General features: G+C 40.4%; 1 protein-coding gene across 4 annotated transcripts in view; it reads right to left on the bottom strand.

The window, feature by feature from the left end:
• Positions 1–19,394, bottom strand: part of ATP8A1 (ATPase phospholipid transporting 8A1) — a 215,715-nt gene that overhangs the window by 51,321 nt on the left and 145,000 nt on the right. For all 4 annotated transcript variants that reach the window (XM_067531192.1, XM_067531193.1, XM_067531194.1 and 1 more), the window contains 4 exons: positions 19,248–19,358; positions 10,888–10,962; positions 10,656–10,778; positions 8,210–8,288 (listed from right to left, as the gene is read on the bottom strand). In XM_067531192.1, the coding sequence (XP_067387293.1) occupies positions 8,210–8,288; positions 10,656–10,778; positions 10,888–10,962; positions 19,248–19,358 (388 nt within the window). The remainder of the gene's footprint in view (positions 1–8,209; positions 8,289–10,655; positions 10,779–10,887; positions 10,963–19,247; positions 19,359–19,394) is intronic.

Here is a 19,394-nt window from a genome sequence, read left to right as displayed (position 1 = left end):
GTTTATCAACAGGCCCAAGTGGTGACAAGTGGACTTTACAAGACCTCGGCTGCATAGCACCTGAGACTGGGACTTGCCCTTGACTAGCCAGTTGTCCAGGTAAGTGTAAATCTGTACTCCCTGACATCTCAAGTATGAAGCCACCACCACCACCATGCATTCTGTAAATACTCTTGGGGCAGATGAGAGGTAAACGGATAGTGGGTACGTCACACTACAAACTTGAGAAACCTTTTGTTGCCAGGGAAGGTTGAGATGTGGAAATATGCATCCTTTAGGTTGAGGGCAGCATACCAGTCTCCTGGATCTGGTGAGGAGATAAAGGAGGCTAAGAATACCAGGGGGAACTTCAGTCTCTTGAAATACTTGTTGAGACACCACAGGTCCAGGATAGGTCTGAGACCACTTTTCATTTTGAGGATAAGAAAGTAGGGGGAATAAAATCCTTTCCCTCAGAACTTCCTCCATGACTCCTACCCTGAGAAGGATTTGCACCTCCTGAATGAGAAGACGCTCATGAGAGGGGTTTCTGAAGAGGGAGGGGGAAAGGAGGTGGTAGAGCAGGATCGAGGAGAACTGCAGGTTGTAGTCCCCCAAGATAATACTGAGGACCCAACGGTCTGATGTAATATGGGCCCATGCTGGGAAGAAGGGAAAAAGGCAGTTCAGTAAAGGTCTGGAAAGTGGATCCTGGATGGAGACTGGGGTGTCATCCTCAGGTGCACCCTCAAAACTGCTGCAGCTGACCAAGTCGTGAGGTTCCCGGTTGGGAAGAGGAGGAGGTTAAGGCAGGGTGATGGTATTTAAAACCTCTGTCCTATCCCTTCTGTAGAAGGCCGAGTGAGCAGGCCCCTGGAACTAACGCTTTTGCTGCAGTGACTGAAACTGTTTCCTCGAGGCCTGTGGAGCGTACAGGTCCAGCGAGTGCAGGGTGGCTCTGGAATCTTTTAATCCATGAAGCCTGGCATTCGTCCAGTCTGAGAAAAGTGCACTGCCATCAAACAGAAGATCTTGTGTAGACTGTTGCACTTCTTGGGACAGACCAGAAGATTGCAGCCATGAATATCTGTGCATGCATACAGCGGAGGCCATGTATCTTGCTGCTGAATCCGCTGAGTCCAGTGCTGCTTGTAGGGCCACCCTGGTCACCATCTTTCCTTCCTCTAAGATGGTGGCGAAGTCCTGGGAATGTTTCTGAGGCAGCATTTCAATGAACATAGCCAGAGAGTTCTAGATATTATAGTTATACCACCCCAGCAGGCCCTGCTAGTTGGAAATTCTAAACTGAAGGCTGGCTGTAGAATAAATTTTTCAACCAAACAAGTCCAGCCTCTTTGGGTCTTTATTTTTCAGGGTGGAACTCAGTTGACCCTGCCTATCCCTTTTGATAACTGCAGCCACCACAAGGGATCCCAGGAGTGGGTGAGTGAAGAGGTACTCAAATCCCTTAGCCGGGACATAATACTTCATTTCATCCCTTTTGGATATTGGTGGCAATGAAGATGGTGTTTGCCACAGGGCCCTGACCACCTTGTACCCCTTCATGCACAGGTAGTGCGACTCGGTTTGGCACTGTGGCTGCCAGTACATAAAGACAGTGTCAGAGGCATCCTGGAATTCCTCCACCTCCAGACCCTCTTGAGAAGCTCTTGATGGGCTCTGAAGTCGTCCAATGGGACTGAGAGTCCTATAGTGATCGCCTTGTCCGGGAATGAAGAGGAAGATGGTAGGACCAGAGAAGGGAGTGATAAGCTCTCTTCTTGATCCTGGGCTGACATAAGTCACTTGAGGCTCAGAACTTCGGTCCAATGCACATTCCAGGGCCTCCTCCTGGGTCATCGGTACTGCGGAACACTTTGCTGAGAAGTGGTATGAATAGGAACCTGGCACCATGGGAAAACTCCATGGATTCCAATATTGTCATTGGACAGGCCATTGACCCTGGGGCCAATCTGATGCTGGAAGTACTGCCCTATCCTTATGGGCCTTTTGATGTTGATGATGGCTGGATCTAGGACTAAGCTTTCCTTCTGAAGCTGAAGAGTAGAACTCTTTTCGTGGAGACCAAGACAGGGCTGTCAGTGCCTCAGCCTGACTACTGTGTGATACCAGGGAGCGGTGCCATGGGAGAAAGACCAGTGCCACAAGCCTTGGGATTGGGAGTGCCCTGACAAGCGCTGTTTTGGTGAGTGGTGCTGTGCTGGGGATCAGGATGCTGGGGATCGGTGTCACGACTCTTGAATTTGGTGCCGTGGTGCTGAGGACTGGTACCGGGAAGCTGAGGACTGGTGCTGCGGAGAACATGATCGGTGCCGCTCCAACTGGTATGAGCGATGTGAGAGATTGCGAGAATGATCTCGATGACCGGCGCTGTGAGGGCAGGGATCTCCTCCATGCTGGCGACTGCGTTTCTCGTGATGCTGAGCGGTATCGTGGATCGGGTGAATGATACAATCGCTGATGAGGGCCCATTGGGGACTTTCTCTTGATATCGGCACTTTCCTTTTGTCCGGTGCCAAGGAATGTCTAGGGGTTGGAGGCAATGGCAGGGCCTCTAGGTCCCTCACTGCTTGAAATGCTTCTGGCATCGATGGGATAGCCAACTGGAGGAGGAGTCAGGGGTGGCTCCCTTATTGGGGACAGTGCTCTGGGCAGAGAGCCCAGGTCCTGATGTCCAGCATGGGCAGTTGGCCTGACAAGGGTCCTGTGCCTGGAGCCCCATTTTTGGACTTTTTCAGTGCCAGGGAAGGGCCTCTCTCTGTGCATTGCTTTTTCTGCTTCTGCCTTGGAGATGGTGATTAAGAGTAGTGCCATGAAGAACTCAGTGTCGGAGGCATGCTCTCTACTGAGGCTGATGTGCTCGGCATCAAACTGGCATGGGAGAGCTCGGAGGCTGGCCTCGCTGCTGCCTCCATTAGCAGGGCTTTCAGCCAAATCTCTCTGTCCTTTTTCATTCTTGGCTTGAAGCCCTTGCAAATCTTACATCTGTCCTTCCTATGTACTTCCCTCAGACACTTCAAGCAGCTGTCATGGGGGTCGATAAATGGGAATGGCTTATTGCAGGTAGCACAGGGTTTGAACCGCGGGAATGGGCCATGCCCCGCCACCGGGCAAACGTCCTTAACAGGACTATTTACACTAAACTACAACTGAATTAAAAGAAAAAACCAAACTACAAACTAAATAAAACAATACTAAGTGCTTGCAATAGCAAGTCAGAGGAGAGTTCCAGCAACTGTCACGGGCAGAAAGAAGGAACTTAGGCGGTGCAGGACTGGCAGCTTCTCATATACCGTGGCATGAGTGCACAGCTGCAGAGGGAGCCAGAGCTGGCCTTACAGATACTGCTAAGGGAAAAAAATTCCAGTAACCGTGCATGTGGGCATGCACACACCTAGAATTGAATCAACATGAACAAACACTCGAGGAATATCATATTGCCTCTTTATAAATCCAAGGTATGCCCACATCTTGAATACTGAATGCAAATCTGATTGCCCCATCTCAAAAAAGATAAAATGGAATTGGAAAAGATAAGGAAAAGGGCAACAAAAATGATTAAGTGTATGGCACAGCTTCTATATGAGGAGAGATTGATACGACTGGGATTTTTCAACTTGGAAAAGAGACGACTAATGGGGGATATGATAGAGGTCTATAAAATCATGATTAGTTTGGAGAAAGTAAATAAGAAAGTGTTATTTATTCCTCATAATGCAAGAACTAGTGGGTCACCAAATTAAATAGATAGGCAGCAGGTTTAAAATGAACAAAAGGAAGTATTTCTTCATACAACGCACAGTCAATCTGTGAAACTCTTTGCCAGAGAATGTTGTGAAGGCCAAGACTATAAAAAGGTTAAAAAAAAACTAGATAAGCTCATGGAAGATAAGTCCTTCAATAGCTATTACCCAGGATGGGTAGAGAGGCAAAACCATGAAACGTCCCTAGTCTCTGTTTGCCAGAAGCTGGGAATGGATGACAGGGGATGGATCACTTGATGATCATCTGTTCTGCTCATTCCCTATAAAGCACCTGGCATTGGCCACTCTCAGTATAAAGGATTTTGGGCTAGATGGACAATTACTCTGACCCAGTATGGCCGTTCTTATGTTCAGACACAACAAATCCTGCATCTTGGCAGAGGGGTAGACTAGATGACTCTTGTGGTCCCTTCTAATTATATGGTTCTATTATTTGGAGAATTAGCTTTTTACAGCTAAAACCAATAGAGTGTGTTGATATCCCTAACAATAGGAAGCAGCTTCTGTGATTACAGAACCCTGCAAATTTGTGGAACTTCCAGACCTAACTGCAAGAGAGGCAAATGTGGGCTGGATAGGGCCTTTGACAATTATTAATAAAGTAATTTTGCTGCCTCGGTGACCACTAGGTAGTGGTAGTGGAGGAGGGCAGGAAAAGAAGGCTTAGAAAAAACTTTTTGCAGCACTAACACCTCCTGACGATTAATCTTTAGCGTGGCATTAGCATCAGAAATCACCTAACCTCCTGGCTGGGGGAACTTTAACATAATCACGACCCCTTATACCCCCAACAGCAACCTTGTGTACCAGATGGTTCTTAATCCTGGTCTTTTGTAGCTGGGTGCTTCCTATTCATGTCCCTATTCTCCCTGTCCCTTCCTTGTAGCTATCTTGTTCTTATCTCCTAATCTGATAAAGAAATTACTATACTGAATGAAGGGAGATGAATTGGAAGAACTGAGAACTAGACTTCATGCTTTCAGCAGAGAAGCCAAAAAAATAAATAAATGAGAGGTAGGGGGTGAAAGGCTGCACCGTTGAAGGGGAGGTCCTGGATGGACGGCTGAACCTCTGATAAGAGACCAGAAGATTGGAACCATGATGCCCTGCTCATTGACACTACAGACGCCACAGTTCTGGCTGCCCAATCAACTGCGACTGAGGCTGCCTGAAGGGAGGCCCTGGCTACCGCCTTCCCTTCCTCCATGATAACCTGGAATTCCTGTTTGGAGCTCTGAGGCAGAGAGCCTGAAAATTTTCCCAACAACTGCCAGATGTTAAATTCATATCTACCTAACAGTGCTTGTTGGTTAGATATGTGTAATTGCAGGCTTGCTGTGGAATAAACCTTTCATCCTAAAAGGTCCAGCTTTTTAGCCTCCTTGTTTTTTTGGGTGGATCTTGCTTGCCCTTGTCTGTCACCACCAATGATCCCGGGATGGGTGGGTATAGAGGTATTCAAACTTTTTCACTAGTACATAGTATTTATTTTCTGCCTGCTTAGATGTAGGGGGCAGGGAAGCCGGGGTCTGCCACAGGGCCTTTGCCAATTTTACCATTCCCTCGTAAACCAGGAAGGCCACCCTGGATGGGGCTGCTGCTGCCAGGATGCCCAACAGGTCATCTGCAGTTTCTTTTAGTTCCTCCAGCTTGAAACTCAGATTCGACACCATTGAGCAGCTCCTGGTGAGTCCTGAAGTCATCAAGTGGGACCGCGGTGGAGGGTCCTGCTCACCCTATGGAGCTGTAGGAGGTGGATGAGGCTGATAGAAGCTGATGATTGGGGTCATCCTCCCTACGGGTAGCACCTTTGGGGTCCGCTGCAGGGACCTCCTCCTGGTCTGACTCCACGTCCGGTGCTGAGTGAATGGCCACCAATGACCATGGCCAGATCCCCATGGGGAGTGCCATGGGGAAGCCCGCAGCCGCAGCAGCAAACTGCCCCTTGGACAGGATCACCTCCTCTTCTTTGGAGTCTGAGCTGCTCCTTGGAGACCATGGAAGTGTTGAAGCTGCTTGCCCCTCTCCACCATAGTGGGAGTGTAGGCACTCCGATGCCTAGGAGTGGTGTCGGGAATCTGGGTGCCTTGAGTCCTGCAACCGGCTCTTGTCCTTAGGCTTCCTATATGGGCTCGGTGACCGGGGCTGGGATTCCAGAGATCCATTCCTCTGAAGACCGGTGCCGATGGTCTGGAGACTGGTGGTGGGAGCTCAACTGCACCAGCTGCAGCTCTGCGGATTGGTGCTGTGGGTCTGGTGACCTCTGGCGAATCGGAGACCAGCACCTCGGCATCGGGGAATGCTGCGGAAGTCTCATGTGGGGTTTCCCCCAGAGGACCTCGCGGTCGATGATGGTGCTTGTTCCCGGTGCGAGGGCCTCCTTTCCTGAAGTATCGGGGGCACAGGGATTCCCAAGATGTCTTTCATTGCCCTGGACGTCTCTGGTATAGTGGGCACCATGAGGTGCCGAGGGCCCTTGCTGTTCCCTGGAGTCAGTGGCATGTTCAGGGCAGGGCTCAAGACCCAAATAGGTGAGGAGACCCTGAGGATCTGTGGGGACAGGCAGCCAGGTGCAGGTCTCACCTGGTCCCCCCTGCCCTTTTTATCCTTTTTCGGTGCCGGCAAGTGCCCCTGTTCAGTGTGTGCCTTCTTTGGTCACTTCTTTGGCACAGAGGATGGCAACTGGTGCCAGGAAGATGATGGCGCAGGAGGGGTGCTCTGCACTGAAGCCGATGTACTCGGTGCCGAGTACAAATGGTCCAGTTCCAATGCCGATCTAAGTGCCGACTCCATTAAAAGTGCTCTTGATCCTTCCTGGTACAGGGCCAGAAGCTTTTACAAATTCTGCACTTCTCCCACACGTGAGCCTCTTCCAAGCACTTCAAATAGCTCTAGTGTGGGTCATTAAGTAGCATAGGCTTCTTACATGAAGCACAGGGTTTAAAACTTGGAGACCAGGGCATGTCCCATCTCTGGGCGAACTCTAACCTAAAACTATCTAGACTGCAACACTGAACAACTAGAAAACTAAACTATGGAATGACATAAACCACTAGGTTGAAAGAACTAGCCGCAACAAGAGAAGGTTCCAGCACCATCACAGGTGGTAAAAAGGAGCTGAGAAGGAACGAGGCCGGCAGCGCCTATATACTGGGGCATACGTGCCCCGCTTCAGAGGGCGCTAGAGCCACTAGGGGGAAAATTTCCAGCACTGGTGCATGTGGCACACACACACCCAAATGGGAATGGACATGAGCAAGCACTCAAAGAAGGAAAACATTACTTGGGAGCACAATCAATTTTCAGATGCTTTGGTTGCATGTTTAGATGTTCAAAGTTTTCTAGGTCTGATTTTCAGCAATTTACCAAATGCCCATATCTCCAGTTTGCACATATCTGGCTACATACCCCCTGTATAGCCTATGCACATGTGCAAGTGAAGATATTTACAAATGCCCATATACCAGGTCACTTAAAGTCAAGCTCTCTACTAAATATTCAGAATATTTAGAAAGTATAAATAGCCTATAACAATAACTCCAGTTATCGTCAGTTTTGTGGCAACCTCGACTAGAGCACTCCCATAACATCTCAGCAATTTTGTTCAGCTGCCTGAACTCCTCCCACTTCCATCAGAACCTTTATCCTATATCACAGTGTGCTCACTAAAACATCTCTCCTCTGCATCATAGAATCTGAATAGATGGCCAAGCTCTTTCACTTTCCTCCATTAGTAACCCTATCGTGGCTACTGAAGCTCTCCTGATGTATTTGATCCCAGTATTTGTGTCCCTTCCATTTCCTCTTTCTAGATACCAGAACCTTTCTACATCCTTAAAACTACTGCAACTCTCCTTCTCCTTGTCTGAAATATGCATAATACAGCAACCAAACTCAGCTGTCCTCCTGAAAGTATCCCCCAACTTCACTCCATCACCCACCCAGTTGCCACTGCCCTCCCATAGTCCTCTACACACTGATGAGCTAACATACCCCTGAAAAATATAGGAGTAAAAGGATTAATATGGTATACACTCTTCCAATTTGCAAGAAGGACTCAATGCAAAGGGCAGTCAAATCCATAATATAAATACAGGACACTATTGACTATTACACATAAGCTGTAGCAAATCAAGTAAGTATCAAATCATATGGATGTACAAAAAATGTGAACTGAGTTTATTTGAGAACAAATTTTATCTCCCATACCTGTGCATAGAATGTACTAAATTATGAAAAAGGCATTCTTTCTTCCCCACAATTTGAATCAAAATCTTTAGATTACATATGCTGCTTTAGTTCTAGAAATAATACATAAAATGGAATAGTGTAATGTTGTTAGTATTTATTAGTGTAAATAATAGTAAATAAATAGTGGAAATACCTTATTTGAAAAATAATAAATATAGTACTTTTCAGAGCTTGTATTTGTTTTGCTTACTTACCATACTGGAAGGCTTTTAATGGAAACCAAAACAGAATGACTGAGTGGAAGAGGCCATTTAAACAATGAACCCAGAAAACCTAAGGGAAAACAAAAATCCATGAGAACCATTTGCGATAAACTAGCTCTGTGAACCATGACCCTTTTCTTTATCTTTGAGTTAGATTCACAAAAGATGTTTTTGTCAAGCCACCACCACAAAGTGATATAACTGACAGGCACTTTCTACCTCTTAGCCCATCATGGGTCATGTGTTTATTTTTATGTTTCAAAAAAGGTGCTTACTGTCAATTTTAAATTTCACAATTATCTGTAACATTTAAAAATATATACAAAACACACAACAAAACAGACAACTACAAACATTACTAGATTTCTTGGATAATGCACTAAAAATTACTTTAGCATTTGGGTTTCATTTTATCTATCTCACATGATACAAAATTTGGATAATCGGACAGTTAAACTCAAAATTTCTATACAACTAGACTACATATTTCAGACACAAAATAAAATGCAAATTAAAATTAAAAAGCATCTTCCTTGGATTTCTTCTTACTGTACTTTAATTCATAACAAACTTTCTATAATGCTTTCTTATTTGACATGAGACAAGTTATTAAACTTGTAAAACTGTTACATTTGTGCTAAATGGTCCTAAGTTTACTACCAAATTTATTATCATTTGTGAAAGACAAATACTGTTCAAAGAAACTGTATTATATTAAGTATAAGCATAAATATACTATTAGTGCTTTCTACAGTATATTGTATATAGGTATGAAAGACTTGACTGAGCTACAGAGAAAAATGGATTTTGAACTCTTGTATCATTCAGGACACAAATTATGTTTTGTGATTAGCAATGCTTTTTACAAACACAACATTTATTGTATAAAACTGACATGTGTTAATAGTTTTAAGTTGTTCAAACAATAGAAATTAAGTTGCCTGCCTCACAAAATTTTCCACTATGTCTCAAAGTCCTTTGTTAGCTTACCCAACTACATTGGGTTATATGATCCAATTTATGCTCCAATACTTAGCACATTTGAACTTGTGTTACTAATTAACCTTTGTCTCTCCTTCTTGCCATGTCATTACCACAAGTTTTTATTTGACAGAAAGCACAGGTGGGTGCAAGAAAAATTAGTTCTACTTTTCCATTTTCCTGACCAATACTTATTGTCAGATGCTAATCCTTTAACCTCTGTCATGACCTCCTAACCCCTGACCCTTTTTACCATAATAAACCTATGCATCATCCTTCAGTGCAACAATGATTCCAATTCTTCCATACTCAGAACCCACACCAACTGTTCTGCTTATAGTTAGGTATTTTGTAGACATTTGCTCAATAACATTTCAAAGACTTGAAAGGGATATAGCCACCCAATTTCCACTAAAGTCAGTGAGAGCTACACGTTTAACTCGTCAACAACTCTGAACGCTGAAGGATTAAGTAAGAAATAAAATTACAAATTTTGATTTTTTTCTGTGAAACACATCATAGATGGACATAACTGACCTAATTTAAGTGTCGTTCCGGATTAATTCACTCAAAATTTAGGAAGCATTACTTAGTGTGTCATGTGATTTTTCAAGGCAACTTTTAGCAGGATTTTTTTTGGTTTTATCCTATTTAATTATATGTCTCAAATAATATGAGCTGTTGGGAAATGATTTACAAATACAAAAAATATGCACAGACCCATTACAGTATGTTGAAAGAGTAAATACAAACTTATTATTTACATACTTGGTAATTAGAAATTTCATAAATTTCATAAAATTACAATTTCAAAGATGTATTTCAGTTTGCCTTTCTTTTATTTATATTTTTCTACTTGTGCAATCTGCAAGAAATTGTATTTATTCTAAAATCAAGCCCAACTTTCAGTTTCAAATTTGCCATTTTAAAAAAATTAGTCTTTGAAATACAGATAACATGTATTTTTCACCAATATTATCCTTAGATCTCTTTTAACCTAACTCCAAGCATACAATTTAAATTAGTTGTTAAAACAGAACTAGTATGTTTTTTTCACAGCTCAAAATTAATGAAGAATGCAGTAAGGCTCCTCCGCCTACCAATTTAATGACAGCTCTTATTGTCCTTTGCTCTACTTCTCCACATGGGTCAGTAATCCATTTCCACACAACAGTTCAAGTACATAAGATTTGAGGACCAAAAGGACAAATCACTTCTGCCTGAAGGAGACAGCTTTATTACCAGTGGACAAAAACACAGTTTTTTTAAATAATGCTTGCCAATATATCAAAAACTGGATAAATATGATTTGTGCTTTTCACTGAAGACTGATGGGAATATTGAAAAACAATCCTCCATTTTTAACTTCCTGAGAATATATGGTACAGGAATAAAATGGATAACCACACTATATTACATTTAAGTTTGTTCTAATTTCAATTCAATTGTCTTCTACCTTTGTGTTAAAGTCCAGTGCATTTTGAGAAGTCTTGTATAATTCTGGATATTTCAGCATATTTTCCTTTCGGCAAGATCTCTCAAATATTCCAAGAGTCAGTGGTGGCATAGCTGTAAACATCTAATATATAAATAAAAAAAATGTATAATGGAGCTTGAAAACTAGAGACTTCAATAAAAATTGTCAAACCAAATAGGAATTAAATGCATTAAAAAATCCAAAACCTTACCACGTTGTAAAGACCTATACACCATCGTTCAAAAAGAATTTGTCCAGAAAACCCATTAACAAAAGCAAACCAGATCTGAAAAGGAAAGGAGATATGTGGTTTAGTTCTCCTACAAAGTATTTTAAAATACATTTTAGCTGTGCTTTAGTAAAAGTATGTTTTTAGGAAGTTTGCTAAATAGATCTGAAAATTTTAATGTTTTTCAACCTTGAACATTATTGATACATCTCAATAAATACTTCGTTCAGAGCAGTACGATGGGTCTAGTCACATGTTAGCAATTCTGTTTCTTTGACTAAATATGAACCTGTTTCTAAAAGAAAGCCAGTTTCAGAAACATTGATGTGCCTCACATAGAATGAAACTGATTTATGTAACTGTACTTATATTTCCATCTTAATGAAATTCAAATTCACTTCAAGGAATATCTACAGTTAAAATGTAACTTTCTTATGAATAACAGTAAAGAACATAACATATTAAAATATTTTAGTGCAATTTATTGCCATGACACTCTTACCAATCCCACTCCCATCCAAATGAGGGTTAAGGTGGGCTATAAAGGAGTGGGGGGTTGGCTTTCTGATGTGCCAGTCATAGAAGCCCTGAACTCCTGTTTCCGTTCCTTTAACAAATATTTCCTTTAAATCCTTTATCTGCTCACTGTATCACTTCCCTACAGAGTACCTGCACTGGACATCCACTCCACATCAACATAATGAGTTGTGAATCATAGCCTAACTCCTGTTCCATGTTCGCCCCCAACTAAGCCCCCTTCCTCTCCCCAAACCTGCTGTGCGGAAGGCGAAAACCCCCTCACTTCACGTAGGCCAATCAGACAGTAAGGAAAAAATTCCTTTCCAGTCCCCCAAGAAAGGAGCAATTAGAGCAGTGCCCACAGTAGATCCTGACCAAACTTGGTATTTAGCCACTTCCATGTGTGGAAGGGTGGGTACTGCTCTGCCTGGTCCATGTAAAAGAAGGCTTCTCCTGTCCTACATATGCTTATATAACCCTCCACTCTCTTCTGGTCACCTGGGGGATGAGTCGGCGTCCCCACGCTGACCTGCTCTGCAGCTGTTGCAAAATCACTCCATGTTGCTCTATCCCTTAAAGAGATACACACTTTCATCCAGCAAGCCAGACAATGATGCCTCCTCCCCCTGGCCCCAGCTTAGTGTGTGGTGTGGTCATTGTTGCAGTTTAATACAAATATACACAAAAAACCTACATTAAAAGAATGATATTTGGGTTGAAAAACCAAGCATTTGAAAGTCAGGAAATGCCAGAATTTAGGATGCCATGCAACTTTAATTCTGTTCCCTTGTGCATTTGCATTATGACACAGTCTTTAACTACATAATTACTTATTACTTTTTTTCCATTGGATCCCTGTCTCATTCAGTGCACAGGAAAACAGTTATTTTCAAAAGTTCTCACCAAATCTGAATGGAATTTCACTGGGCAAGGAATAGGTAGTTCTCTGCCCTCAAGGATTTCCCCTTCAAAGGCCTGCTGCAAACAATGAAGGTGTTCCAGTCCAAAAATGTTGGAATGGAAAGCATTAGGCAGCCAAAAATATATTGGTAGCTACCAGCTCCCTCAGAGTCTCACACACAAAATTATGTTAAGGCTGCAAAATCAAGTACTGAAAAATGATGGGAAATGTTAGAATTAAAGCTGCCTGGACAATGTTGTCCTCTTACTGGTAGACATTGTAGTCTCAGTTAAGGAAAACATTTGTATTCAGGAAAGGACTTAAGCATGTAGTTAAGTCCCATCAAAGTCAGCAAATAGGGACAGACTTCAGCATTCCTGAATCAGGGAGTTAGTTTTGGTTCGAATCACATAGGAAGTCTGTGGCTCAGCCAAGAATGGAATTGAGTTCTCCTGGTCCTATTCCATTAATTTAAACAACACATAAAATCATTTTTCTTCCTACAAACTTCTGTGCCATTCGCTATCCATCTTCTGTATGGAATAAGGCAGGGTTTCTGAAGAACAAATAGTATGTGATCATGTAAAGACTATATCATAATGCATATGCCACAGTGTGTTATTTCTTAGATTTTTAAACTAACCCAAAAAAAACTACTACAATAACTACACATGCCCCACAACCTTAACTCTGCCCTCTTTCACCTTTTTACACATCTCCTTTTACCAGATTATTCTTCCCCCAACAATCGTAGCTTCGTAGTTTGGTACACTTGTGTTGAGAGGAATTAATTTGGTCAAGGGGTGTGTACAAAAGAGCAGTTAAATAGGGTGAATGACGGCTCACATCTCTAGAGGGGCAGAATTAAGAATGTTGTGCCTGGTCTGTGGTGTATGATAGCTGTGGTAGTGGTAAGGGAGGTGACTTGTGAGGGGAAGAATAGAGTATATACTGTAAGGTGATTTACCATTTCATTTCTTTGCTTTTGTGGATTTATGTCATGGCACGCTCTCTGTGCAGCAACCCGAGCTGCTTACAAATGAGGTTTTTATGTGTTAATTTCCTAGGGTTATTTTAAAATTAATGGGAATAGGGATTTGGGCAAAGTGAAGGTAGAAGTACAGCCACTAATGGAGAATATTTTATCAGCAGGCCGCAATGCGTGAACTTTTGTGTACCAGCAGCTACAAGTGAACCCTTGTCTGTTGTAGGATAAAATCTGACAAAAAAGTGCATCTCCTGAGGAAGAAGATATTATCTATGCTCAGCTGCTTCCCTCCATCAACTAAGCTTATGTGCATGTAGCCCCAATCAACAAGCAGGTTTGTATTTACAGCACATAAACATTCAGTAATAGCTTCGTTATAGCTAAAAATGACCTTAAACCCGTTTTTTAAAACTGTGGCTGTTGCATCAGATTTAATCAGGATTTGCTTCTTCACTAAGGCATTGTTTTTTAAGAGTTATCAGTTAACAATGAAAAGCAGAACTGCCAATGAAAAACTTTAGCCAGAGCCTGATTTCAAAGATATACTATTACAAAATTATGACGAGACACTATGTAGAGAATTCAAAGGGCAATAAAAACTAACCCTATGTGAAATTGCACATCAATTGCCTCCTAACCTCTAGAGAAAAACAGGAATTTAGACACCATTTTAAGTAAATTTTATAATACAATTCCAACTATGAAGTTGTTACCAGGTCCTTCTATAATGTACCCTACATTATAGGTACTTTTATTGCTTAAACAGGTGAAATCCATTTTCAACTTTCAAATTAATATTGTTGTTTCCTTGTAAACTAAAGTCTCACTCAAAATTGTTTAAGGTCAATTTAACCCATAAAACCCAACTTTTATTTACATTTAGAATAGAAGTATTAAGAGATTTTTAAAAGGACACTATCATCTTCTTTAGGCCTTAGAATTTGCCATCTTTCAAGACAGGTAAGTACCATACTATTCTTGAAGAAAAACCTTAAAGGAAATAATAAATTGGGCCAGATCATGGTCAAACCTCCATGTGCAGTACAGATACATCAGAAGTCCTATGGCACTACAAGATTCCAAAGCTCTGGTTGCATCCATGGATATAGATTGGATAAAGGACCCTTTTGAGGTGGTTACCCAATCCTGCCTTCTCCCCCAGGGTAGGGAGAGAAATCACAAATTCCATGATATGTGGTTCTGAGGAGACAACGTGTTTGTGAAGTGTGAGTAGAAGGGGTACGATCCTTTTAATCTGTAAGATAGCTGAAAAGACTCATTCGGACTCACAGTTAAGAGTGAATTCCCCAACTGGTCAAAAAAAGAGCTACTAGCCAGAGAGATGATAGGGCCATCAGTACTAAGATCACACTCATGTCAGATTGGGAGAAAAGGCACAAACTCTGCATTGAAACACAGAGCCACATTCCCCCCCCCCCCCTCCACCCCCACTACACTCTCCCTCTCTCTCTGTCCCACTACCACAGGGGATAATGCAGCATTAGAAGGGGCATAAGGGCCCATGGAGAGCTTTTTTGGGGATTGGGAACTCATTTTCATGAGAAGGCATGTTTTACTCTGATTACGGTGGACAATGGAAGGGAAGCTGTTCTTCAGGGTATTGGTATCTAAGAAATGTGGTGTAGAAAGATTTAGACGTTGTCTGTATGCGTGAGGCAAGGGAATCAGGAGTCAAAGGTAAACTCCAGGTTATGGGCCTGAATGACAGGAAGAAGGAAGGATGGTATGTTTAACTGATTAAGACAAGGGGCAAGTGGACAGGGATTTGGAATGAAAATAATGAATTCAGCTATGATGATGTTCAGTGTAAGTTGATGGAGATACTTGCAGGAGAAACTGTCAGATGGGCTGAGACACAGGACTGGATGGAAGAAGAAAGTCAGGAGTGGAGAGGTAGATTTATGAAATATTGGTAGTTTGTGAAAGATTGTCGTTAAAAGATGTGTGACTGGTTGCAGTTGCCTAGAGACAGTGCAGAAAAAGAAGAGGTGGGGGTCCTAGGACATAGCATTGTGATTACATATTGCAACTTATAATGTATGCAATATAATTGAAGTTCTTATAGAAAACTATATCAGCTATGACCTATAAATGTAACTGGGAAATTAAGACTGGGTTTCCAAATTTAATTTAATTTCCTTTCTTCAATTAACCCAGAAGCTTAGAATCTTTAACTGATTTTTTTGGTTTGAATTTCTTTGGTCTCACTCTAAAAGAAAAATTTTCTATATACATATTTTATAAAGTCATTATTGTAAAGTTGTTAATAAACATCAAAATAGTTGTTCCACATTACTACCCAACATGCAACATCTTAAAAAATTGGGGAAAAATCCTGGCCCCAGTAAAGTCAAAGGGAGTTTTGCCACTGACTTCAATGGGACTAGGATTTATCCCTATGTTCTGAAATCTAGAAGCATAAGTATATCTTAAAAAATTATCTGAGCTGAGTTTTCAATCAGGTATTAGGCCTGAATTCTGTATTAAGAACTGCTAACATGGACCCATAAGGCTTATGTAGAGTCTGGGACGCTGCATTGGTATTGGGACTCATGCTAATGTACTGAATATTGAATCAAATCCTTAAACTCTTACTCAGCAAGCTATGTAAATACGTGCATAATCATATTAGTAGAACTACTAAAATTAATGGGAGTATTCACATGCTTTAAGTTAGGCACATGCTGAAGTACCTACAGAATCAGGTTATTACAGATCACTTATGGATTCCTATCAATAGGCGTTTAAGTGCTAATAAACCTTAATTGACAGATGCTTTAAGATCAGATTCAGTAAAGCACTTAAGCACATGCTAAACTTTAAACATGAGTAATCCTATCCATGCTCGGCACATAATTAAGTGGTTTGCTGAATCAAAGCCAATATCCTGCACAAATGCCTACTATGAAACTTCATATTTAGATTAAGTTAAAATTACTATTCTATAACAATCTGGATTACTGAATAGTAACAAATACAAAGGCAGTTTTTATTAGGTTATCTGTAAAACCCACAGCAAGTGATAAAAAACTTATTTTAAAGCAACTTTCAAACCTGCCTCTTATAGAATTATTTTTTACGTTCCAAGACACAGACGAGACAAACGCTTCACATTTTCTCCATATTAAACAGCAGTTTACAAATAGTCATTGAGCTCTCTGCTCTCACGCCTGATCAGTACAAAAAACTGAAAAGAGAGATTCAAGACTGGCAGTTGTCCTTGCTGGAGACATTCAGTGATGTATTTTCTGTCTACTCATTCACAGTATTGACATGAGCCATTAACATCTGCAAAAGTTGTTTTAATTGGCAAAAGTTGCATATATGGGAATTAATCTAAACGTCATCTTGTCTTGCATATAGTTTTATTATGTATTTTTTAAAATTACATTGTGTTATAATTAAAAATAAATATATAAAGTATATTTCAAAGTTAGTGTTGAATATTAAACAAAATATATAAATTTTGTTTAACATTAACAGTTAGGTATTAACAATGCATTTTCAAATTAAGACTTCAGACCTGCACAATTCTAGTACAAATCAGCAACTAATTTTCTCTGGAGTAAGAAATATGGTACATAAAGCTAATATACCAATTAATTTAAAATTTTCAATTTTTTGTACATCAAGACAGGCACCTAAATATATGGTCTTATTTTGATGCTGGGCACCCTCAAGTCCCAAAGTGCTTTACTCTATAACTGTAACATTTTAAACATATTTTATGCATGGAATATTATAGAAAAGACTGTATTTAATATTTTCATTACAATTTTTCTTTCTGATCCTCCTCCTTTTTTCAAAACTCCTGAATTTTTCACACTGTTAATTTTCGTTATATTTTGTTCTAAGTAGAATACAATTCCAATTATGTTTAAGGAAATGTTATAAAGTAGAATTATAAAGTTAAAAATCCCCCAACAGTTGCACTATTTGTGACAAGCTCCTTCAAACAGATACATTTTTTTGTTTTCTTAAAAAAAAAAAAAAAAAAAAAAATGAAATTAAGGCAAATTTTCAAGCCCAGAGGGCCAAACATTAGGCATCTAATTTAAGTGGTCTGATTTTAGCAGGTGACAACCATCTGCAGTTTTTACTAAATAAGGATTTTTTTTTAATGTAATAACACTCAACTCTTTATTAAAATAGTATCATTTGTATCTTACGTATGTAAAAGAAAAAACCAAACTGGCTGTATTTTGAAATGGACAAACTTATTTTTCCTAATTTTGAACCTACATAAACATTGTGAATTCAGAGTTTGAATCAAATATAAACATCACTGGGTTTGTATTTTGTTTAAGAGAAAAATGTAATGAAAGGGGCAGAAAGAGACACAATGAAAAACAAAGAAAGGCTGTGAAAAGAGGAGGCTGGGAGAGAGAGAAATTCTAATAAAAACATTCTCTATACAATAATCCATAGAAAAACTATGTTAAAAGAATGCTAGGGTTACATAGCTAAGCACTGAAAGTCATGAAATGCCAAATTTAAAGTTGCTCATGGAAGTGTAAATATCCCTAACAATACGTGTGTACGTCATTAGAGTTCAGTGGGAAACATTTTTCCCATCCTGAGAAAATTTTTGATATGTTGGAAATTCTCCTGTTCTCTGTCGTGATGAAACTGAGAGCTTTTGGAATTTTTCATGAAAAACAAGAGAGAGTGGGACAGGATATGTCTACACTTCAAACTCGGGGTGTATTTCCAGCTTGAGCAGACATATCCGTGCTAATTCAGTGTGAACTAGCATGCTAAAAATAGAAATGCTGCATGGCAGCATGAATCGTGGTGGTGGGAAGGACTAGCAACCCCGAGTATATATGTAGCATCTTGATGGGTATGTACTTAGTGTGGTTAGTGTCTCGGCTATCACAGCAACACTCTACTTTTAGTGCACTAGCTCAATACAGCAAGTGTGGGTATATCTCCTCAAGATGGAATTTATATCTCCAGTTCGAAGTGTAAACATACCCAGAAAGAGAGACAGACCCAAGAAATGTGCCAACAGCTTGGCAGACAGGATAGTCTTTTGGGGTCCAGGCAACGTAGGTTCAAATCCTGACTCTGCCTGATTTGGAGCAGACACTTGAACTCAGGTCCTCTACATCCAAGGTGAGTACCCTAATCACCTGGCTTTTCTGGGGTAAGTCTCATTTGTTCATTCATTTTGATCAGAAATGCTATCCTAGATGTAAGAAACCTTCCCAACGAAAGTCAAAATCAACCTTTCCTGCTAAAAGCTTTGGTTTTGATGAATTGGCTATTTTCAAAAAATTTCCAACCAACTCTAGTTATGATACAGTCTAACTACATCATCATGTACTATTTTTTCACAGGACTGCTGTCTCATTCAGGTACCAATTCAAAAAAGGGACTGGAAAGAGACAAGGGTCCTGTAAAAAAAATATAATGTGATGATGTAATTAAGCATGCACATAAAGTTAAGCATATGCTTATGTGTTGTTCTGAACAGAGATGGACCTAAGCACATGTTTAAGTGGTTTCCTGAATTGGGGCTCAGATCGTAAGCTGGATGGTAGAGTTAGGCCCTGATTCAACAAAGTGCTTAAGCTCCCTGCTTAATTGGTGACCATATGAACAGTTTTAATCCTCAGATAGGGAAATAATAATTTGTTATACAGAGATAATTTTAATAGGAACAATGTAATAGTAATACCTAAATATAAATGAAAAAGTTTTTGCACTGAAAATATAATTTTTCCACAACAAAATCAAATGGAATCCAGTTTAAAACAAAGTAAGGCATTCATTATTAATAAATATTTACTTAATAAGTGTTCATTTTGAAATGATTTTTAAACTCTCTTAGAAAATGATGCAGTATCTTTGAAAACTTAAGAAATATTTTAAAAATAAAGAGCTACATTTGATATACTGTACCATTACCTCAATAATATAAAGGACGATATTCTTGTAGAAACAGTACAAGATGCATTTAGCTATTCTGCTATAGTTCCAAGCACCATGAACCAACAACAAGTTCGTCAGATATCTGAACTGTAAACAATGAAAAAAATATATTTAGAAACATGC

This window comes from Emydura macquarii, unplaced genomic scaffold, assembly GCF_026122565.2.
Source record: "Emydura macquarii macquarii isolate MOO-44397 ecotype Brisbane River unplaced genomic scaffold, CSIRO-AGI_Emac_v2 contig_3128, whole genome shotgun sequence".
Classification (NCBI taxonomy): domain Eukaryota; kingdom Metazoa; phylum Chordata; order Testudines; family Chelidae; genus Emydura; species Emydura macquarii.
This window is presented reverse-complemented; position numbering and strand designations above follow the sequence as displayed.